Genomic DNA, 24,540 nt, shown 5'->3' with positions numbered 1-24,540 from the left:
GCATGCAGGTACAGCAGGCGGTGAAGAAAGCCAATGGAATGTTGGCCTTCATAACAAGAGGAGTTGAGTATAGGAGCAAAGAGTTCCTTCTGCAGTTGTACAGGGCCCTAGTGAGACCGCACCTGGAGTACTGTGTGCAGTTTTGGTCTCCAAATTTGAGGAAGGATATTCTTGCTATTGAGGGCGTGCAGCGTAGGTTTACTAGGTTAATTCCCGGAATGGCGGGACTGTCATATGTTGAAAGACTGGAGCGACTAGGTTTGTATACACTGGAATTTAGAAGGATGAGAGGGGATCTTATCGAAACGTATAAAATTATTAAGGGGTTGGACACGTTAGAGGCAGGAAACATGTTCCCAATGTTGGGGGATTCCAGAACCAGGGGCCACAGTTTAAGAATAAGGGGTAGGCCATTTAGAACAGAGATGAGGAAAAACTTTTTTAGTCAGAGAGTTGTGAATCTGTGGAATTCTCTGCCTCAGAAGGCAGTGGAGGCCAATTCTCTGAATACATTCAAGAGAGAGCTAGATAGAGCTCTTAAGGATAGCGGAGTCAGGGGGTATGGGGAGAAGGCAGGAACGGGGTACTGATTGAGAATGATCAGCCATGATCACATTGAATGGCGGTGCTGGCTCGAAGGGCCGAATGGCCTTCTCCTGCACCTATTTTCTATTGTCTATTGTCTATTAAGCTACAAACCTGCGCATCTTTGGGGTGTGGGAGGAAACCGAAACACCTGGAGGAAGCCCATGTGGTAACAGGGAGAATGTACAAACTCCACACTGGCAGCACCCCGTAGTCAGGATCGAACCTGGGTCTCTGGCTCCGTGAGGCAATGGCTCTACCGCTGCACCACTGTTCTCCCCTCCTGGGGAGTGTGAGGGAACAGTGCCCAGAGGTAGTTGGGGGACGGGGAGTGCACTACTCCTGGTGGTTGGTGGGGATTAGTGTGGAGGGTGGTCTCTTGGGGTGGTTGGGGGAGGGGGGGGGGCGTGGAGTGCACTGCTCCTGGTGGTTGGTGGGGGTTAGTGTGGAGGGTGGTCTCTTGGGGTAGTTGGGGGAGGGGGGCGTGGAGTGCACTGCTCCTGGTGGTTGGTGGGGGTTAGTGTGGAGGGTGGTCTCTTGGGGTGGTTGGGGGAGGGGGGGGCGTGGAGTGCACTGCTCCTGGTGGTTGGGGGCATGGGGGAAGTGTGAAGGGTACTCCCTCATGGTAGTTAGGAGAGCGTGAGGGGGAAGAGTCCTGGTGAGTTAGGGCGGAGTGCGGCTCCACAGATGGAGAATTACAATCCTGCCCCCACCCTGGTATATGAATGGTACAGCATTTTCATGAGGCACTGCCAATTAGAAATTAACCAAAGTGGTTTGTTGGCACCTATGTTTGGATTTATAGTTTGTTGATTATCATTATAGAAACATAGAAACATAGAAACATAGAAACATAGAAAATAGGTGCAGGAGTAGGCCATTCGGCCCTTCGAGCCTGCACCGCCATTCAATATGATCATGGCTGATCATCCAGCTCAGTAACCTGTACCTGCCTTCTCTCCATACCCCCTGATCCCTTTAGCCACAAGGGCCACATCTAACTCCCTCTTAAATATAGCCAATGAACTGGCCTCAACTACCTTCTGTGGCAGAGAATTCCACAGACTCACCACTCTCTGTGTGAAGAAATGTTTTCTCATCTTGATTATTGGGTTGGCATGGGTGAAACATTTGGTTGAAGTGGGCCACCTGAACAATGTTCGACATGTATTTTTTAGACACTAATGGTCTCCTAAGGCCTGATATTGTCAGAGCAAGGGATCTCTGCTCTGGTACTCAAATCCCCCTGCAATGAAGGCCAACACACAGTCTGCTTCTGTATTACGTTGCTGTAGCTATACGTTAACTTTCAGTGGGATGTATACAGGGATATCTCAGGCTTTTTAAACACAAATGCCTTTCAAATCACTCACCATATAAAAAAAAACTCCACCTTTCCAATTTTTGTTCTTTCTTTCAAGTTAGCAGATTCGACACTAATATCAATTGACGTAGTAGTGAAATAGCCACAAAAATAATCTGAAAAGAGTGAAATGTAAAAGCAGTTATTCTGAAGCATGTACATGAGGTTGTCATCAGAAATGATAACTAAGTACTAAGGCCCCCCTCGGTCATGGCTGACCATGGGTGATGCATCCTGGTTGATGGCTGCTTGCTCCAAACCTCGGCTAGAGCAGCGTTGATGTGTGGTGGGATGCAAGCCTGGGCGATGTCATATGAAGGACAGGCTGTTGCCCAGCAGCATGTCCCCCCTCTCCACATCGCTGATCGATCCAAAGGAACAGCAGGGCCATTACAGTTTGGCACCAGCGCCATAGCAGGAGCTGCCAGAACGAGGTTGTGGACAACAACAAACTGCCTTAGTGACTCCGACTCCGGATTTTTCTTGAGGTTTACTCCTGGAGCCTTTTCCACGACTCGGTATGGCCACGGCATAACCTCCTCTAATTAGAGCATTTTAAAGCATTTTCTTCTATTGATGACTGGTCTAAATGGCTTGGAGATAACAATGCTGATGTTTAGCCTTGATTTGGCATGGTTCACTAGTTAATGTCATACACAAAAAGAATCCTGGGATTGAATGTGAAATACTGTCTGGAATATTTAGTTCTTGGCGCTCTTGGGTGGCGCAGCGGTAGAGTTGCTGTCTTACAGCACTTGCAGCCCCAGAGACCCGGGTTCGATCCTGACTGTGGGTGCTGTCTGTACGGAGTTTGTACGTTCTCCCCGTGCCTGCGTGGGTTTTCTCCGAGATCTTCGGTTTCTTCCCACACTCCAAAGATGCACAGGTTTGTAGGTTAATTGGGTGTCTATAAATATAAACTGCCCCCAGTGAGTGCAGGATAGTGTTAATATGTGGGGATCGCTGGTCGGCGTGGACTCGGTGGGCTGAAAGGCCTGTTTCCGCGCTGTGGCTCAAAACTAAATAAACTGAGAAGGGTCTCGACCTAAAAACGTTACCCATTCCTTCTCCCCAGAGATGCTGCCTGTCCCGTTGTGTTACTCCAGCTTTTTGTGTCTAAACTAAACTAAACCTGTGGTTTACTGATGTGCTATTTCAGTCACAATTCCGTAGACTGCACTCATCATCCAGGGTGATGCGGCCAAACCTGAAAGAATAACGGTGGTTTGCAAAGTTGCCCTGAAGTTCAATAATCAATAGCTCTTGATGAGTGACCAATAATTAAACCAGACTGAACAACAAACTCAGACGTGAAAGCTAATAGAATGTCACGAAACGGTGCTAAGAGCATATATCAGTGGACTTGGTTCGACTTCCACTGGAGGTCAGGGGATAAGCCTGAAATATCTACTCAGATTCATTAGTTGCGTATAATATTGTAATAGAAAATGGCAACCTGACTGCAGTATTGCACTATTAATACCAGCGCACTTCATACCTTCTCGCCCGAAGTCATCAGCTTATCGCGAATCAGGTCACCGAGGTCATCACGAATGTTGCTAGTAATGTTTTATGTTAGTGCTTCCTTAAACTGCGGACAGTGTGCATTAGGCACAGACATATATCTCTGATAAGCTAAAAATAGACTCAGTAATGCCAGCCAATCTGAATGTAGGACAGTATGTGTGAATAAATGGAGTAGCAACAGAGGAGTTTCATAGAGGGACATTAAACAGCCCTGAGCTAATGTACAAGGAAGGCAACACAGATGGTCACATCTTTGCATTTCCTTTGGGACGGAGCTCTGATTTCTCTGAGTGCCATACATCAGCATGGCTTAATTTGTAATGTTTTGACTCTGAACTTTAAAATTGTGTGTTAAAGCTCTCACCCAGATGTGAGTAAATACAATTTAGACTGATGGTACGTTGTATTACAGAGTGAGTGCTGTGCATTAGGACGGTGCAGTGTTTCAAAAGGCACTTACATGGCACTGCCATTAGCAACGCAGCTGTTTTAGATCCACAACAGTAATTGAGCATAAGATAGACACAAAAAGATAGACCCTTCAGGGTCTCGACCCGAAATGTTACCCATTCCTTCTCTCCAGAGATGCTGCCTGCCCCGCTGAGTTACTCCAGCTTTTTGTGTCTATCTTCGCTTTAAACCAGCATCTGCAGTTCCTTCTTACACATTTAGTAATTGAATAGAGTCTGAAGAAGGGTCTCGACCCGAAATGTCACCTATTCCTTTTCTCTAGCAATGCTGTCTGACCCGTTGAGTTACTCCAGCTTTTTGTGTCTATCTTCGGTTTAAACCAGCATCTGCAGTTCCTTCTTACACATTGACCAATGCATATTCCTCAAACACAATTGAAAGCAATTCTCATTGTTTTTGCGGGTTCTTGCTGTGTAAGAATAGCTTCTTCATTTATCTATAAAATACTTATTGGAGGTCAAATTAATTCATTCGGTATAATGAACATTAATAACAAAATAATCATGATACTTTTTGTGTAGGCAGGAACTGCAGATGCTGGTTTACACCGAAGATAGACACAAAATGCTGGAGTAACTCAGCGGGACAGGCAGCATCTCTGGAACACCAGTACCTCTCTGGGTGACGTTTTGCTTTGAGACCCTTCTTCAGACTTCAGATACTTTATGCACTGCCACTAACAAGAGGAGCTTCAGTGGTAATTCTTATTGTTCCCAGTAGTTCATGGAATATGTGTAATGGCGCTTCCAATCCTATAAGCTTTCTTTTCTCATTTTTCCAATACATTGATAATTGCATCTGTGCCATTTCATGTTCTTGTCTTGAAGTGAAACATTTCATCATCTCTAATGTTTGTGCTTTCCTCACTTTTGCATGTTCATCTCTATCCTTCTCTACATTCATTTCTGGGGGATAGCACGTCAACAATATCTCGCTCAAACCCATTGACTCCTACGGTTGCCTGGGCAACACTATCCTCCCAACTCATCCCACTCTGAGCTCTCTGTCATACAGGGGTCTGTTGTAAACTTGAGGATCACCACCTCTTTTGGTCTCGACCCGACACGTCATCTATTCCTTTTCTCCAGAGATGCTGCCTGTCCTGCTGAGTTACTCCAGCTTTTTGTGCCTATCTTCAGTTTAAACCAGCATCTGCAGTCCCTGCCAACACATTCCACTGCAGCCTGATAGCCCTTAGAGTTGAGACCCCTCTTCAGACTTCGGTTTAAACCAGCATCCGCAGTTCCTTCTTACACGACTCTTTTGTAACTAAGGAACTTTACAGCCTTCCAGACTCAATACTCAGTTCACCAATTACAGATCACTGTGAACAGCAACTGTTTGCGATGGTTCTGATATTTTCACTTACACCTCCACTGATCCATCGATTGTTTACCTGGTGCTTTACTATCTCCCTGTTGTCATTCAACACTTCCACTTTCCTTCACATGTCGTAATTCAATGATCGGGTATGCGACTCCTACCAAGGCCAGCATCCATTGCCCACCCCTACTGCATTTGACGATGGTGATAACTTAGTCCATGTGGATCTTATGAAGAAGCTGCTCCATGTGCTGTTTTGTTGAGAGTTTCAGCAGTCTGCTTCAATGATGAAGAAGGAAAAGCAATTAAAAAATAATAATTAAATGTCTGAAGAAGGGTTCGACTCGAAATGTCACCTATTCCTTTTCTCCAGAGATGCTGTCTGACTGTTGAGTTACTCCAGTGTTTGGTGTCTATTTTCTTTTAAATGTAGGTGGACATGGATCTCTAAGATAACATATAATAATTGGTTTTCTCCTGCTTTGCCCTTGTACACGGTGTATGTCATTGGTACGCAATGTACGCTCAATAAGACTTTGGTGAGTCATTGTCTTCTGTGCATGCTGTGCATCTCTTAAGGAGGGGATGTTCAAAACAGTGGATGCAATGAAGTTGCTGCTTTGACCTGGATAGTGCCACGTTTTGACCAATATTAGATCTGCCCTTGTTTAGGCAAGTGGAGAGTACCCCATCATGCTTCTGATGTAACCCCTGATCACATACAGATAATAGGGTGTCAGGAAGAGTGTCGCTTGCTGCATAATACCAAACTGCTGCCCATCCCTTGTGATTGCAACATCTGTGTGGTGTGTCAGTTAAACTCTTAATCATCCGTGGGCCCTGGGATGCTGGTGATGTGGAATTTGATGATAGCAATGTTATTAAATGCTTGTGGGAATTGCTTAAGCGCTCTTATGTTGGACATGATTGTTGCCTACGGGTTGTGTGTGGTGAATGATACTTTGCACCAATAATTTACGGTTAAAATTTCAGGTCAAGGACACTTTGTTTGATAGTAAAACTCCACCCTGAATTGCTAACTCTGTTGTCCTTTCCACAGAGGCTGCTTGACCTGCTGTGTGTTTCCACCAGTTTCTATTTTTGTTTCAGATTTCCAGGGTGGCACGGTGGCGTAGCGGTAGAGACCTGGGTTCGATCCTGACTACGGGTGCTTGTCTGCATGAAGTTTGTACGTTCTCCCCGTGACTTGCGTGGGCTTTCTCCAAGATCTTCGGTTTCCTCCCACACTCCAAAGACGTACAGATTTGTAGGTTAATTGGCTTGGTATAAATATAAATTATCCCTAGTGTGTGAAAGATTGGGTTACTGTGCCAGGATCGCTGATCGGTGCAGAGTCGGTGGGCTGAAGGGCCTGTTTCCATGTTGGATCTCTAAACTAAACTAATTCGTAGTTATTCACAAAATGCCGGAGTAACTCAGCGGGACAGGCAGCATCTCTAGATGGAAGGAATGGGTGATGTTTTGGGTCGAGATCCTTCTTCAGACTCAACCTGAAACATCATCCATTCCTTCTATCCAGAGATGCTGCCTGTCCCGCTGAGTTACTCTAGCATTTTATGTCTATCTTCGGTATAAACCATATCTGCAGTTCCTTCCTATACTCTTTGGAGTGTGGAATTAAACCAGAGCTCCTGGAGAAAACCCATGCTACCAGTCACCCATAGAAACTGCATATTCCTATGTGTAGTTATTGTTTTCTTTCTCACAGCCTGAACATTGTCAGCCTTGCTGCATGACTTAAGAGAAGCAGCTGAACATGGTGTCAACACTGCTGTACAGACCTCCTGCGGACTGGTGTGATTGTCCTCTACCAAGTGCAAGTGTCATCTGTTCTGTCAGCTGTAGCTGCAGACTGCTTTCCTTTTGATCTCCATTGACTTTGATTTTACTTCAGTTCCTTAGTCAAATACTGGCCTGATCACATCTCAGCTTTGGTTTTCAGTTCGTTTTGTTCTCTGAAGCTAATTGATTCTGATTGAAATCAAACCCAACATCATTTTGCAGAGATGGTCTGGTAATAGCTCCACATCAGTCTTGTTTAGTTTAGTTTAGTTTAGATTAATTTAGTTTAGTTTACTATAGTTTAGAGATACAGCGCAGAAACAGGCCCTTCGGCCCACTGAGTCCGCACCGACCAGCAATCCCCGCACACTAGCGCAATCCTACACTATAGGGACAATTTGCTATTTTTACCAAGGCTAATTAGCTTACAAACCTGTGCGTCTTTGGAGTGTGGGAGGAAACCGGTGCACCTGGAGAAAACTCACACTACCAGTTGCCCAATAATTTTGCCTCCAGTCCTCAGCATTTGTTCTCAGTGGATTGTAAACAGAATTATCTGTCACTGTGCAGCCAGCGACACAAACCTGTTGGGTGAATATCCTCTTCAATGACCGCACTAATCAAGAGGGGTGAATTGGTAAATGTAAAATCACCATGGGGCGAATTTCCAAAATAGCCCATCCAAGAGTAACCTAGCCTTTTAGTCACATACATTTTTTTTAAATCTCAAAGGAGACTGTATCCAATTCTCTTTGGAAACAACAAATTGAATTTGCTTCTCTAACCCTTCCAGGGAGTGAGGTGCAAAGCCAATAACTGTTGAATGTTCTCACTGTTCTGATATGATTCCATTTACATGGGCATGATCGATGGTATCAGAAGGGAAGATTTTCAAACAAAATACCAAACATACCGAAAGTAAGTAACTTACCAAAAAAACCCAAAATGATCAAAAAATACCTTGCACATCTGAGGAAGATGTGCTGTCTCTGGAGAGGGTCCAGTTTACAAGAATGATCTCAGGAATGAGCAGGTTAACCCATGATGAGCGTTTATCGCCACTGGGCCTGTACGTGCTGGAGTTCAGAAGAATGAGGGGGGATCTCATTGAAACATACAGAATAGTGAAAGGCTTGGATAGAGTGGATGTGGGAGAGGATGTTTCCACTAATGGGAGAGTCTAGGACTAGAGATCATAGCCTCAGAATTAAAGGACGTTCTTTTAGGAAGGAGATGAGGAGGAATTTCTTTAGTCAGAGGGTGGTGAATCTGTGGAATTCTTTGGCACAGAAGGCTGTGGAGACCATTAGTGGATCTTTTTAAGGCAGAGAGAGATTCTTGATTAGTGCGGGTGTCAGAAGTTATGAGGAGAAGGCAGGAGAATGGGATTAGGAGGGAGAGATAGATCAGCCATGATTGAATTGTGGAGTAGACTTGATGGGCCGAATGGCCTAATTTACTCCTACCACTTGTGACCTTATGACCTTATGAACTTCATTAGGCTGTTTTCAATTCCATGCTTATCCCATGTCACTGTCTCGGACTGAGGCAAATTGTGAACTTTTCACCATCATATTTGGCCCCGATTCTCTCTGTCAAAAGACCACCTGCTTCCACACTGTGATTGACTGCATATTATTGACACTGTCTCTGTCTGAAACTCTGAACGACACTTCTTGCTGCCTCTGGTTTCAACCATTCCATTGCTTACCATCTGAAAGTGTGTGGGTAAATGATAACGCAACGTTGTGGAAATGATAATGCAACATACAAAAAGACCAATATGATTAAGAACTACAGCAACAGCCTGAGGGAATAGCAGGTATGCAGGCACTGGGGTTAATGAGTTCACTGCAATGTAAGCACACTTGATGGCTCATCTCTTCAGTGCAGATAGCTGGAAAAATGGCAAAGGCATTCCAAGGAGGAAACAAAAGATACTAACATTTGGGGGAATGAAACTAATCTCCTTGAAGAATCTATCTATCTATCTATCTATCTATCTATCTATCTATCTATCTATCTATCTATCTATCTATCTATCTATCTATCTATCTATCTATCTATCTATCTATCTATCTATCTATCTATCTATCTATCTATCTATCTATCTATCTATCTATCTATCTATCTATCTATCTATCTATCTATCTATCTATCTATCTATCTATCTATCTATCTATCTGTCTATCTGTCTATCTGTCTGTCTGTCTGTCTGTCTGTCTGTCTGTCTGTCTGTCTGTCTGTCTGTCTGTCTGTCTGTCTGTCTGTCTGTCTGTCTGTCTGTCTGTCTGTCTGTCTGTCTGGTCCGTCCGTCCGTCCGTCCGTCCGTCCGTCTGTCTGCTAAAACTCTTGGTTTGTTTGTGTTTATGTGTGTACCATGCCCTCTACACAGCCAAAACGGTACACGATAGCACCACAATTGTAGGCCCACCCTACTCACCATTCCCCTGTGGTGTGAATAAACCCATTTTTGTTACTTTTTCAAAACAATTTACCTTATAAACTTTAATAAATCCGTCCCCCCCCCCCCGGAGGACCAGTGGGAGGACTGGCGCCCGTCTCAGTGTGCCCCGCGCCTGACCTTCCTCCCATGCTGCAGTGCGCCGCAGAGGCTGCGGCAGAGGGCCCAACAAGATGGCCGTCCCCGCCACTCCCCACCAATCGCAGCAGGAGAAATGGGGCCGAGGTCACCCTGTCCACTTTTGCCAACCCACAGCCCCGAGAGACGCTCCCCGCCCGGCAACGGGTCCATGCCGTCCCCCCCGTTCCATGCCGCAGATTGCAACGGAGCTGCAAGAGACGCTTCCGCTCCGCAGGAGAAACGGGGCCGATGTCACTGCTTTTTCCCTCTCCCCCTTGCTGGCACACTGCCACGGGGGCACTCCCCGCCCAGCATCGGCTCCACGGGTGGGCCGAGGGGGGCGGGAGAGGAGGGGTGGAGCGGGAGGAGGGGGTTGGGGGTGGGGGGGAGGGGGTAGGGAAGGAGGGTGGTAGGGAGAGGGGAGGGAGGCAGGAGGGGTGAAGGCGATGGGGAGGGGGGTTTGGGGGGGAGGGTATGGGGGAGGGGGTCTGTGGGATGGGGGAGGGGGTGAGGGGGAGGGATGGGGAAGGGATGAAGGGGATGGGGAGGGGTGAGGAGGAGGGGACAGAAGGGGAGGAGGGGGTGCTGCACCAATGCAGGAGAGGCTTGGGCCCAATGGGTCAATAGACAATAGGTGCAGGAGTAGGCCATTCGGCCCTTCGAGCCAGCACCGCCATTCAATGTGATCATGGCTGATCATTCTCAATCAGTACCCCGTTCCCGCTTTCTCCCCATACCCCCTGACTCCGCTATCCTTAAGAGCTCTATCTAGCTCTCTCTTGAATGTATTCAGAGAATTGGCCTCCACTGCCCTCTGAGGCAGAGAATTCCACAGATTCACAACTCTCTGACTGAAAAAGTTTTTCCTCATCTCTGTTCTAAATGGCCTACCCCTTATTCTCAAACTGTGGCCCCTGGTTCTGGACTCCCCCAACATTGGGAACATGTTTCCTGCCTCTAATGTGTCCAACCCCTTAATAATCTTATACGTTTCGATAAGATCCCCTCTCATCCTTCTAAATTCCAGTGTATACAAGCCTAGTCGCTCCAGTCTTTCAACATATGACAATCCGCCATTCCGGGAATTAACCTAGTAAACCTACGCTGCACGCCCTCAATAGCAAGAATATCCTTCCTCAAATTTGGAGACCGAAACCGCACACAGTACTCCAGGTGCGGTCTCACTAGGGCCCTGTACAACTGCAGAAGGATCTCTTTGCTCCTATACTCAACTCCTCTTGTTATGAAGGCCAACTCCTCTTGTTATGAGGGTCCACTTGGTCTAGTAATATATAAGATGCAGACAGCAGGGTCCACATGGAAGGCAACTTTAAATAGAATGCATGAGTGTCATTTGGGGAAAGGTAACATTGGTCAGAGTGAGTGTCAGTTCCTTCATTCTTGAACTACAGGCAGGTGTAAAAAGCTTGAGTAAAACACAAAGTGCGAGAGTAACTCAGCGGGTCAGGCAACATCTGTGGAGGAAATGAACAGGCGATGTTTCGGGGTCAGGGCCATTCTTCAGACGGATTGTAGTAGGGGGGAGAATGTTGGAAAAGAAATATGGGGCAGGTCAGAGCCTGGCAAGTGATAGGTGGATACGGGGGAGGGGAGGTTTAAAAAAAAAATTGCGGATGGGTGGAGTAAGTGTCAAAGGCTCGAGGTGCAAAATGAGATTAAAGGGTGTCAGATAAGGAGCGAAGAGGAATAAAATCTAAAGCCAGAGGGATATAGGTGGGAGGAGATGGGGTGGAGGGGAAAGGTGATAGACAATAGGGAAATGAGGGACTCGGAGATGGGAGAAGAATGTACGAAGGAAGGAAAAGGCGCAAGGTGACTGGTAAGGTGAGAGATAGTGGGAGAAATGGGTGTGCATGAGTATGCAGGGTGACATACAAGAAAGTGAGGAAGTGCAATTACTTGAAATTGGAGAATTCAATGTTCATACCATTGGGTTGTAAAGCTATCCAAGTGGAATTTGAGGTGCTATTCCGCCAGTTGGTGTGTGGCCTCTCTTCGGCAATGGAGGAGGCCCAGGACAGAAAGTCCAGTATGGGAATGGGAAGAGGGGTTAACATGGTTCACAACTGGGAGATCCAGCAGGCCTCGTCAGACAGAGAACAAGTGTTTGTTGAGACAGTCACTCAGTCTACATTTAATCTTGCTGATGTAAAAGAGGGCACATTGTGATGCATCAAATGCGGAAGACGAGATTTGAAGAGATGCATGTGAACCTCCGCTTCATCTGTGTAGGAAGGAACTGCAGATGCTGGTTTACACTGAAGATAGACACAAAATGCTGGAGTAACTTAGCGGGACAGGCAGGATCTCTGGATAGAAGGAAGAAAGTGCTCAGAACCAGGGGTCACAGTTTAAGAATAAGGGGTAGGTCATTTAGGACTGAGATGAGGAAAGCCTTTTTTCATCCAGAGAGTTGTGAATCTGTGGAATTCTCTGCCACAGAAGGCAGTGGAGGCCAATTCACTGAATGTTTTCAAGAGAGAGTTTGATTTAGCTCCGAGGGCTAACGGAATCAAGGGATATGGAGCAAAAGCAGGAACGGGGTACTGATTTTAGATGATCAGCCATGATCACATTGAATGGCGGTGCTGGCTCGAAGGGCTAAATGGCCTACTCCTGCACCTATTTTATATGTTCTATGTTTCTATGCTGTCTGTCCCGCCTTTGTGCCTATGCTTCATCTGGAAGGATTGCTGGGGTTCTCGTGTGGAAGGGGGCTATAAGAGGTTTACTGCCCTGGCCCTCTACTTTCTGATATGCAGGAATTCTGCAGGGGAAGAGGGACTGGGGCAGGGGGATAAACAGGAAAATCAATTGACCTCATAAAGCAAGGGCTTCACAATGAATGCTTCACAGCACATACTGGTTGAAGGCACACACACAAACATGTGATCCTACATATCTATTATTTTACTTTGTTGAGCCAGCGTTGCATTTTTGCAAACTTTCCTGATAAATGGGTCTGTCACTTGGCCGAGACATGTCGATTTTGCTCCACCTAACCTCTTATTCCTAACGAATTAAGGAAATTCAGGGGGTGAAGTTTTACTTATGTTAAACTCAGTTGGCTGCCAAATCACTGGGTGGATTACAGAGAGATGTCAAGACCTTTCGAAGCAAATGTGTCAGCCATGCATTAAGGGTAAAGGTCGGAGTTCAAGTTCTCCCCCTTGTGCAGCACAAGCTATTTACTTTCCACTAAGTAAAGGCTACATTTCGGAAGAGTCACAATTAACGAATATTAGCAAGAGATAGATACTATATTAAATCTCTTGCAATCGTAGCTACTCCTCTACGGAATTCCCATGGGATTAGATACATAAATTAGAAGAACAGCATCTCATATTTCACTTGGGCAGCTTACAACCCAGGGATATGAATATTGATTTCTCCAACTTCAAGTAACCCCTGCATTCCCTCTCTCTCCATCCCTCCCCCACCCAAGTCACACCAGGTTCCTGTTCTCACCTAGCAACCAGCTAACAATGGCCTGTTTCATTTATCATCGTTCCTTTTTTGCATATCTTTCATTCATTTGTTCTACATCTCTCTACATCACTGTCTATATCTCTCATTTCCCTTTCCCCTGACGAAGGGTCTCGACCGGAAACGTCACCCATTCCTTCTCTCCAGAGATGCTGCCTGTCCCGCTGAGTTACTCCAGCATTTTGTGCCTATCTACATAAGCCCAGATATTTCTTTCGATTTTTAGACATTAAACATATATATTTAGAGAACAACCCTGAAGACGGGGCAGATTTATGACAGATTTCACAATATCTGTTCAATATCAATAATGTCATTTATTTCTTAATTTGAATACATAGAGGAACCTGAATGTCATGTGAATAATGGTCATAAAAGTGTCGATCAGTGCTGCTGGTAATACTGTTTATGCAGAACAACATCACATGATTCACAGAATAATATTTTAAGCAAAACTATTGAATGATACCATATTATACAGTGCTCCCCTGGGTTTTCAGTGTTTGTCCCGCTGCAGTATTCTATGTTTTATTAACGAGTGTTATTTTTATCGTATTAACTGTATGGAAGACCTTTATTAAATAGTGAGGATTTTATTCTGGCTGTAATACAGAGTATTTTTTTGCATATAGCTTCCCCATTCCATGGCTGTGTCGGCCGTGGAAAAGCACAGAGTGTAAAAGCACAATTTAATCTTTCAAATCTGTTCGTTCCAACAGGCCAGGTGGAAGGTGCTGTGCGCTGGATTCTCTCCAACTGACTTTATCTGATGTAAACACTATAACTGAAGTGAGCACTATAACTACATGTTCTTTTGCAAAAGTTTAAAATTTATCCTTCTAGTTTTAATGTACAGATATAGTGTGGAAACAGGCCCTTCAGCCCACCGAGTCCATGTTGACCAGTGTGACAAAATAACTGCAGGTGCTGGTACAAATCGAAGGCATTTATTCACAAAATGCTGGAGTAACTCAGCAGGTCAGGCAGCATCTCAGGAGAGAAGGAATGGGTGACGTTTCGGGTCGAGACACTTCTTCAGACTGATGTCAGGGGGGCGGAACAAAGGTAGGATATAGGTGGAGACAGGAAGATAGAGGGAGAACTGGGAAGGGGGAGGGGAAGAGAGGGACAATCTAAAGTTGGAGAAGTCAATGTTCATACCGCTGGGCTGCGAGCTGCCCAAACGAAATATGAGGTGCTGTTCCTGCAATTTCTGGTGGTCCTCACATAGAGGATCCAGTGCCATAGTGAGGCCTACTGGAAATTGGAGGAACAGCACCTCATATTTCGCTTGGGCAGCTTGCAGCCCTGCGGTATGAACATCGACTTCTCCAACTTTAGATAGTTCCTCTGTCCCTCCCTTCCCCTCCCCTTCCCAGTTCTCCCTCTATCTTCCTGTCTCCACCTATATCCTTCCTTTGTCATGCCCCCATGTTGACCAGTGATCACCCCCGTACACAAACACGGTCCCACACACTAAGGACAATTTACTGAAGCCAATTAACCTAAAAACTTGTAGATCTTTGGAGTGTAGGAGTAAACCGGAACACTGGAAAAATCCCATGTGGTCACATGGAGAACGTACACACTTGGTACAGACAGCACCCATTGTCAGGATTGAATTGGGGTCTCTGGTATTATAAGGCAGCAACTCTGCCACTATGCCACTATGCCACCTTAAACCTAATCCTTTAATTAACGGAGGCAGCCAAATTGTAAGTTAACTATCAATGCATAATATTACAGGGCTGATTACATCTGTTTATGAATTTTAAATTAAAAAATGGCCTGTTCCACCTACCCTCTATATTTTTAAGGAGAACCATACTATTCAATGACGTATTAATCTAAGGTCCTAACTACTTTCAGAAATGAATCTGGGAGATTCCTGGCAGCAAAGAAATATGTAGCTTCTATTAAGGTCCTTGAGGTTTCTTAATCTCTGAATCAGCATCACTTAGAGAAAATTGTGCTCACTGAGTTACTGTTGTAAATTTTTCCCGTGTGTAAATTGGCAGCTGTTTTCTTTGCCAAGCAACTTTGTTGACTATGGAATAAACTGAGCAAATAAAAAATGCTGTCTATATGCAAGAATTCCTCTTACTGTATATTTATATGATCAATGTAAGTTTGGCCTTAAAATGCTAAGATCCAATTGATCCACTTTATCTGATTGATTCCATAACATTTTCAGCGTCCTCACAAGGAACCATAGAATTATAGAGCTGTACAACACAGATATAAACTTACAGCCCAGCATGTCTATGGTGTACGTTGTACCTACCTACACTAATCCCATTTACCCCACATTAGGTCAGTAGCCTGCTAAGCTTTGGCAATTCAAAAACCTAGCACAGATATTTTAGAAATGTCATAGAATATAGAAAAGTACAGTACAGGACCTTTGCCCACAATGTCTGGAAAGAACATATTCTTCCATTCCATGACTATCCATGTGTCTACCAAAAGACTCTTAAACACCATTATCGTATGATAAGATCATAAGATCGTAAGTGAAAGGAATAGCATTAAGCCTCTCGGACCACCTAGTCTACTCCACCATTCAATCATGGCTGATCTATCTCTCCCTCCTAACCCCATTCTCTTGCCTTCTCCCCATAACCTCTGACACCCGTACTAATCAAGAAACTATCGATCTCTGCCTTAAATATATCCACTGACTTTGCCTCCACAGCCTTCTGTGGCAAAGAATTCCACAGATTCACCATCGTCTGACTAAAGAAATTCCTCCTCATCTCCTTCCTAAAAGAACATCCTTTAATACTGAGGCTATGACCTCTCATCCTATACTCTCCCACTAATGGAAACATCCTCTCCACATCCACTCTATCCAAGCCTTTCACTATTCTGTGCATTTCAATCAGCCCCCCCCCTCATTCTTCTAAACTCCAGCGAATATAGGCCTAGTGCCATTAAACGCTCATCATAGGTTAACCTACTCATTGCTGGGATCATTGTTGTAAACCTCCTCTGGACCCTCTCCAGACCCAGCACATCCTTCCTCAGATTTGGTGCCCAAAATTGCTCACAATATTCCAAATGCGGCCTCCACCTGCCTCCACCATCTCTCCTGAAAGAGCAACAAGGCCCACCACCCACCACCCTCTGTGTAAAACACCTGCCCCACACTTCTTTAAACTTTGCCCCGTTCGTCTTAAAGTTAAGTGATCTAGTCTTTGCCATTTCCACCCTGGGTAAAAGGTTCTGACAGTCTACCCTATCAACGCCTCTTATAATTTTATACACTTCTATCAGATCTTCCATTAACCTACAACTTTCCAGAGAAACCAATCCAAGTCTGTCCTTATAGTTAGTACCCTCTAATCCAGGCAGCATTCTAGTAAACCTGTGGAATTCTCTGCCTCTGAGGGCAGTGGAGGCCAATTCTCTGAATACATTCAAGAGAGAGCTAGATAGAGCTCTTAAGGATAGCGGAGTCAGGGGTTATGGGGAGAAAGCAGGAACGGGGTACTGATTGAGAATGATCAGCCATGATCACATTGAATGGCGGTGCTTGGGCGAAGGGCCGAATGGCCTACTCCTGCACCTATTGTCTATTGTCTATTGTCTAAACCTCTTCTGCATTCCTTCCAAAACCTCTACAGCCTTCCTGTAATGTGGCAACCAGAACTGCTTGCATTACTCCCAACGCGGCCAAAACAAAGTCCAAAAAAGCCGTATCATGACTTTCTGATTCTTATAGTTAACGCACCTACCGATTAAATCAAATATGCCATATGCCTTCCAAGAGCTTTATTTACTTGTGAAGCTACTTTCAGGGAGCTGGGGACTTGGACCCCAAAATCCTTCTGTACATTAACACAGTTAAAGATTTTGCCATGACCTGTCTACTTTCCCTTAATATTCAACCTCCCAAAGTGCCTGCTCAGATTAACCTCTATCTTCCATTTCTCTGCCCATTTCTGTGGCTGATTTGTATCCCTGTATCAATATGTCATGATAGTAACTGCATCTACAACCTCTTCAGGCAGCATACTTCAGTCTACAATCAGTCTGTGTGAAAAGATTCTCCCTCAGATCCCCTCTAAACCTCCTATCTCTCACATAAACCTGTGCCTTCTTATCTTTGACACCCCTATAAATGGAAATAGAACTTTGCAATCTACCCTGCCTATTCCCCTCGTAATTATATATACTGCAGTCTGGTCACAATATTCACCCCCTTCCAAACCAGGGGAAAATAACCCAAGCTCTCTCAATAACCATAATACATCAATCCTCTTGACAAGGTCTGCCAGAGGAAGCGATCAAGTCTAAACAGTAAAACACTGAGAATTTCAGAAGCACCAAGATTTCTCAAGTCATGCACAATAAACAATATGTGTAGGAAGGAATTGCAGATGCCGGTTTACACCGAAGATAGACACAAAATGCTGGAGTAACTCAGGCAGCATCTCTGGAGAAAAGGAACAGGCAGCATCTCTGGAGAAAAGGAATAGGTGATGTTTCGGGTCAAGACCCTTCGCCGTCTGAAGAAGGTTCTCGACCCGGAACGTCATCTCCACAGATGCTGCCTGTTACTCCAGCATTTTGTGTCTATCATCAGAATAAACAATACTTCGTTTAAAAAATTTGTATCCAGTTTCTGTCAATAAAAGGGCACAGAGAAATCAGGCTTCAACATTGCTCTCAATCAGAGACCGGTATTACAGGGTACCAATGGAAGCTCATCGATTTGTTTAAAAGAAAGTAACTTTAGTTAACATCCCCGTGAACACAAATGCAAAAATACACCAATCCCAGTTAAAAATAGCAAATCCATTTTGGGGTCCAGGTCACAATTATAAATAGTACATCCTCTGCTCTTACTGATTAAAGTAACGTGTGAATTCACACTGAAATCGCAGTTACTCTCTGGTGACTCACACTGTGTCCAAGAGCCCGATATTTCACGTAGCTTAGGGAGACAATAGAATCTACTTAATTGCGTGCTTTGATTGATGAGAGCAAGGAGATGTGTGCATCTCTGGCACTGTTACCAATCTGAATCGAGTTCAACATTAGTTAGTTAAAACATCATTTCGGTTTAGTTAACACAATGTTGGTGTTTGTTCAGAATGAAATGAAACAGAATAATGCCCATGAGCTGAATACTAATTGATAAAAGAATGCAAAAGCAAAGCTGAACAAGAAGACTCTGCTACCTACCCTGGCACAGAGAGCAGGCTGCTGCGATCCATCCCTCGTATTATTGAGAAAGCACCGGGTCCAGCTGCGGTCCCTCACCAAATAATGATACAAGGTAAAATATTTAAAGTCCTCAATAACGGTTACGCCTCCCACATCAATTGATTTCACTGTCACGTTGGCAATGGAAACATTCCCGATGCAAAGCTCCCAACGACACTAGTTTATACTTAGCTCTGCACAACCAGCACAGTGACACTCTCTTTAAGCAACAGCAATGAAAATGATTGCATGTGACAGTGCCTGAGCATCCCACACAGTGAGGACTCGGCACCCGGGCATGGCACTGTAACCCCCCATAACCTTCTCCAGCAGACTGCAGGGGCACTGGCACTCAGCTGACGTACATCCCATGCCCTTGCATTTGTTACATAGGACACCGCATTCCTTGTGATTATCCCCTCTACCATGAAATAGATTTTACAACTAAATGAGGTGAAGCACCAGTGAGCAAATTTGATCAGAAAAAAATAGATGCTTAGAAAGGCAGTCTCACTGTTAGAATATCCTCCAAATCGAGACTGTAATCAAAGCAGTTCTTTTAAAGGGGCAGTAACATCTTCACTGCTCCTCAAATGGGAACAGTGCGGATGCCTCCAGCAGATCAGTCATGGAAACAGGATCTTTTGCAGCACATTGTAGAAACATGGAAACACAGACAAAAAGGTGCAGGAGTAGGCCATTCAGCCCTTCGAGGCAGCACAGCCATCCAATATGGCAGATCATCTAAAATCAGTACCCGGTTCCTGCTTATCCCCCATATCCCTTGATTCCTTTAGCCCCAAGAGCTAAATCTAACTCTCTCTTGAAAACATCCAGTGAATTGGCCTCCATTGTCTTATGTGGCAGAGAATTCCACAGATTCACAACTCTCTGGGTGAATTTTTTTTTCCTCATCTCAGTCCATATGGCCTACCCCTTATTCTAAAACTGTGATCCCTGGTTCTGGACACCCGAACATTGGGAACATTTTTCCCGCATCTAACCTGTCCAGTTCTTTAAGAATTGTATACATTTCTATAAGATCCCCTCTCATCCTTCTAAATTCCAGTGAATACAAGCCCAGTTGACCCATTCTTTCCTCATATGTCAGTCCCGCCATCCCGGGAATTAACCTGGTGAACCTACGCTGCACTCCCTCAATAGCGATAATGTCCTTCCTCTAATTAGTAGACCAAAATTTGTTCACAATACTCCAGGTGCAGACTCACCAGGGCCCTGTACAACTGCAGTAGGACCTCCTTGCTCCTAAACTCAAGTCCTCTCGCAATGAAGGCCAACATGCCATTAGCTTTCTTCACTGCCTGCTGTACCTGCATGCTTACTTTCAGTGATTGATGGTCAAGCACACCCAGGTCTTGTTGCACTTCCCCTTTTCCAAATCTGACACCATTCAGATAATAATCTGCCTTCCTGTTCTTGCCACCAAAGTGGATAACCTCACATTTATCCACATTTTACTGTCTCTGCCATGCATCTGCCCACTCACCCAACCTATCCAAGTCACCCTGCAGCCTTATAGCAACCTCCTCGCAGCTCACACTGCCACCCAGCTTTATGTCATCCACAAACTTGGAGATGTCACATTTAATTCCCTCGTCTAAATCATTAATATATATTGTAACTTGTAAATAACTGGGGTCCCAGCACCGAGCCTTGCGGCACCCCACTAGTCACTGCCTGCAATTCTGAAAAGGACCCATTAATTCCTACTCTTTGCTTCCTGTCTGAGGTCATCCTATTCGATGAGAATAGGATGAGAATATTCTCCCCATCAGAACTGCCCCCTCCATCGACTCCTTTAATTCCAGGCTCAAAACCTATTTCTACTCCCTAGCGTTTGAGGCTCATTGAGGAGGCGCTGTGAACTGTTTTGTATGTGCTGTTATGTTTGTGTGCTACTGTATGTTTCATTTTTTTTCCTTAGTACATAATCAGATGTACAGCACTTTGGTCAACGTGGGTTGTTTTTAAATGTGCTATACAAATAAAATTGACTTGACTTGACTTGACTTGACTTGTCTGCCAACCAGTTCTCTATAAATGTCAATACCCTACCCCCAATACCATGTGCACTAAATTTGCACACTAATCTCTTGTGTGGGCCCTTGTCAAAGGCTTTTTGAAATTCCAGATACACCACATCCACTGGCTCTCCTTTATCCATTCTACTCGTTACATCCTCAAAAAATTCCAGACGATTAGTCAAGCATGATTTCCATTCATAAATCCATGCTGACTTTGACCGATCCTGTCACTGCTTTCCAAATGCGCTGTGATAACATCTTTAATAATCGACTCCAGCATCTTTCCCACTACCGATGTAAGGCTAACTGGTCTATAATTCCACGTTTTCTCTCTCCCTCCTTTCTTAAAAAATGGAGTTACATTGGCAACCCTCCAGTTCACAGGAACTGATCCAGAGTTGAGAGAACATTGGAAAATGATTACCAATGCATCCACAATTTCTATGGCCACCTCCTTGGGTACTCTGGAATGCAGACCAGGCAGGCCCTGGGGATTTATCTGTCTTCAGTCCCAACAGTTTACCTAACACCATTTCCTGACTAATGTGGTTTCCCTTCAGTTCCACCTCCCACTAGATCCTCTGTCCCCAAGTATTTCTGGGAGATTGTTTTGTGGCTTCCTTAGTGAAGACAGAACCAAAGTACTCGTTTAACTGTTCTGCCATTTCCTTGTTTCCCATTTTAAATTCACTCGTCTCTGACTGTAAGAGACCTATATTTTCACGAATTTTCACGATACCTTCATGAATCTTTTCCTTTTTGCATATCTAAAGAAGCTTTTACAGTCAGTTTTTATATTCCCCACAAGCTTTCTTTCATGCTCTTTTTTCCCCCTCTTAATTAACCCCTTTGTCCTCCTCAGTTCTAAATTTCTCCCAGTCCTCCGGTTTGCTGCTTCCCCTGGCCAATTTATATGCCTCTTCCTTGGGTTTAACACTATCCTTGATTTCCCTCATTAGCCACGATTGAGCCGCCTTCCCCGTTTTATTTTTCGCCAGACAGGGATGAACAATTTTTGGAGTTCATCCATGCGGTCTTAAAATCTTTGGCCATGCATCTCCACCGTCAACCCTTTAAGTATAATTTTCCAGTCGATCCTAGCCAATTCCCGTCTCATGCCTTCAAAGTCTCCTTTCTTGAAGTTTAGGACCCTAGTCTCTGAATTAACCGTGTCACTTTCCATCCTAATGCAGAATTACACCATATTATGGTCACTGTCGCCCAAGAGGCTTTGCACAACAAGATCGCTAACTAATCCTTCCTCATTACACAATACCCAGTCTAGGATGGCCGGCCCTCTAGTCGGTTCCTCTACATATAAGTTTAAAAACCCATCTCGTCTACATTCCAGGAAGTCCTCCTCATCAGTGCTGTTACCAATTTGGTTGGTTCTATATGTAGATTAAACTCACCCATGATAACTGCTGTACCTTTGCTACACGCATCCCTAATTTCCTGCTTGATGCTATCCCCAACCTTCCTAATGCAGTTTGGTTGTCCGTATAAAACTCCAACAAGCGTTTTCTGTCCTTGGCTATTTCACAGTGGAGCTTGGAGACACAAGGGTACAGATGCTGCGGTCCGGAGCAAAAACCTGCCTGCTGGAGGAACCCAGTGGGTCGAGCAGCAATTGTGGAGGCAAAGGAATTGTTGATGTTTTGGGTCAAAACCCTGCATCAGGACTGTGTTTAGAGAGGGAAGGTGATTAGTATAAAGAGGAGAGGGGGAGGGATGACGCACAGGCCGGTAGATCGAGGAGTGGTGATGGATGATGGGCAGAAGGAGCTGCATAGATGCAGGAGGAGGAGGCGTGGAGTTGGGAAACAGAGGCAAGTGGAAGCATATGAGGAAGTAAGGGCGATGGGGCCAGGTAAGGGGAGGGAAGGGGGGTGAAAATGGGGACGGAGACTAGTGGTGATAAATGGGAACACTGGCTCATGAATGCTCGAATCTGATTTGCAACGAAAGGTGATAATCGGAAAAATTAAGGGAGAGATTAAGAAGATGGGGGAGGGGATATGCCGGTTGATGTTTGTGGGTAGTAGGTGAATGGAACCAAGAGGGAGAGCAGATGAAAATGGGTGATTGGGAGTGCGGAGGGGAATATGGGAAAGGGAACTTACATTGGAGGACTAGATGCACTGGGGGAGAGAAAGAGGGAAACACAGGAAGTAAATTGGAAAAGTCAATGTTCAAACCTTGGGTTGTAAACTACCCAAGAGGAATATGAGATGTTGTTTATCGAGCTGGCATTGGGCCTCACCAGGCAGTGGAGAAGGCCAATGTTGGACAAGGCCTTCATTGGGAATGGGAAGGGGTGTTGAAATGGCGTGAGTTGGCCATTACGGACAGAGGTCTGGTACTCTGCAAACCGTGAAGAAAGACTTAGAAACATAGAAAATAGGTGCAGGAGTAGGCCATTCGGCCCTTCAAGCCTGCACCGCCATTCAATATGATCATGGCTGATCATCCAGCTCAGTAACCTGTACCTGCCTTCTCTCCATACCCCCTGATCCCTTTAGCCACAAGGGCCACATCTAACTCCCTCTTAAATATAGCCAATGAACTGGCCTCAACTACCTTCTGTGGCAGAGAATTCCAGAGACTCACCACTCTCTGTGTGAAGAAATGTTTTCTCATCTCGGTCCTAAAAGACTTCCCCCTTACCCTTAAGCTGTGACCCCTGGTTCTGGACTTCCCCAACATCGGGAACAATCTTCCCGCATCTAGCCTCTCCAACCCCTTAAGAATTTTATATGTTTCAATAAGATCCCCCCTCAGTCTTCTAAATTCCAGCGAGTATAAGCCTAGTCTATCCAGTCTTTCTTCATATGAAAGTCCTGCCATCCCAGGGATCAATCTTATACAGGACCCAAAGGTCCTTACATACAATGAAATACTTTTGAAAAAAGACAAAGTTTTGGAGGCACTCAGCGGGTCAAGCAGCCAGTCAGATAACATGCAGTCTGACCGACTGAGTACCTCCAGCACTATGTGTTTTGCAAGAGTTTCCAACATCAGCAGTTTCTTGTGTCTCCAAGGGCATTTGAAATCAATGGTTCAATGGTGCTTTATTTGCCACAAGCGCAACTGCACAGTGAAATTCTTCTTGCATAAATTACACATGCAGGTGCTGCCATTTTGGGGGCCATTATAGATAGAGCTCTTAAGGATTGCGGGGCTTGGGTCGGCCCACCGCGGACCTTATACCGTCCGGCGCGGCCTGGAACGTGGCAACTTCAACAGCCTGACCGCGGGAGAAGACAGCAGGGGAAGAGAAAAGACATTCTGGCCTTCCATCACAGTGAGGAGGTGACTGGAGAAGACTCACTGTGATGGGTGTTTCTTTTTGTTTGGTGTTGGTTTGTGATTGTGTGTGTTATTGCTTATTTTTATTGCTCTTATTGTTGGACTGTGGGTAATCTTTCATTTCACTGCACATTTATGGGGTATGGGGGTATGGGGAGAAGGCAGGAACGGGGTACTGATTGAGAATGATCAGCCATGATCACATTGAATGGTTGTGCTGGCTCGAAGGGCCGAATGGCCTCCTCCTGCACCTATTGTCTATTGTCCATTATTCAAATTCTGAAGTCTGGTTGGCCCGCGCACTTGCAGTATTGGAGCCGTTCTCGTCAACCAGTGTCTCTCTGCTCTCCTCGTCGGCCATTTTTGTGTCCCGGGGGCACCACCTGCAGCCAACCTTGAAGGTGCTAGAGGCATTACCCCGGTTCATCCTCCCCACCGGTCCTTGCTCCTCATGTCCAACGTCATCCCACCGCCCCCCCCCCTCCGACTACGCCATCTAACAACCCTTGAGGCAGGTCCTGCCGGCCGACGAGCCTTTGGGTTACCGGTTATGCCGACTGACAATAGACAACAGACAATAGGTGCAGGAGTAGGCCATTTGGCCCTTCGAGCCAGCACCACCATTCAATGTGATCATGGCTGATCATTCTCAATCATGCCTTCTCCCCACACCCCCTGACTCCGCTATCCTTAAGAGCTCTATCTAGCTCTCTCTTGAATGCATTCAGAGACTTGGCCTCCACTGCCTTCTGAGGCAGTGAATTCCACAGATTTACAACTCTCTGACTGAAAAGGTTTTTCCTCATCTCCGT

The 24,540-nt window shown here is 45.2% G+C and overlaps 1 protein-coding gene across 1 annotated transcript in view; it reads right to left on the bottom strand.

Annotated features, from left to right (window-relative positions):
• sphkap (SPHK1 interactor, AKAP domain containing) overlaps nucleotides 1–18,823 on the bottom strand; it is a 144,346-nt gene extending 125,523 nt beyond the window's left edge. The window contains exon 1 of the mRNA XM_078410280.1: nucleotides 18,354–18,823. Within this exon, the coding sequence (XP_078266406.1) occupies nucleotides 18,354–18,385 (32 nt within the window). The 5' untranslated portion in view covers nucleotides 18,386–18,823. The remainder of the gene's footprint in view (nucleotides 1–18,353) is intronic.
• Between the last annotated feature and the right edge of the window lie 5,717 nt (nucleotides 18,824–24,540).

Source organism: Rhinoraja longicauda, chromosome 13 (assembly GCF_053455715.1).
Source record: "Rhinoraja longicauda isolate Sanriku21f chromosome 13, sRhiLon1.1, whole genome shotgun sequence".
Lineage (NCBI taxonomy): Eukaryota > Metazoa > Chordata > Chondrichthyes > Rajiformes > Arhynchobatidae > Rhinoraja > Rhinoraja longicauda.
The sequence above is the reverse complement of the archived record's forward strand: the minus strand, read 5'-3'. Positions and strand labels throughout refer to the sequence as shown.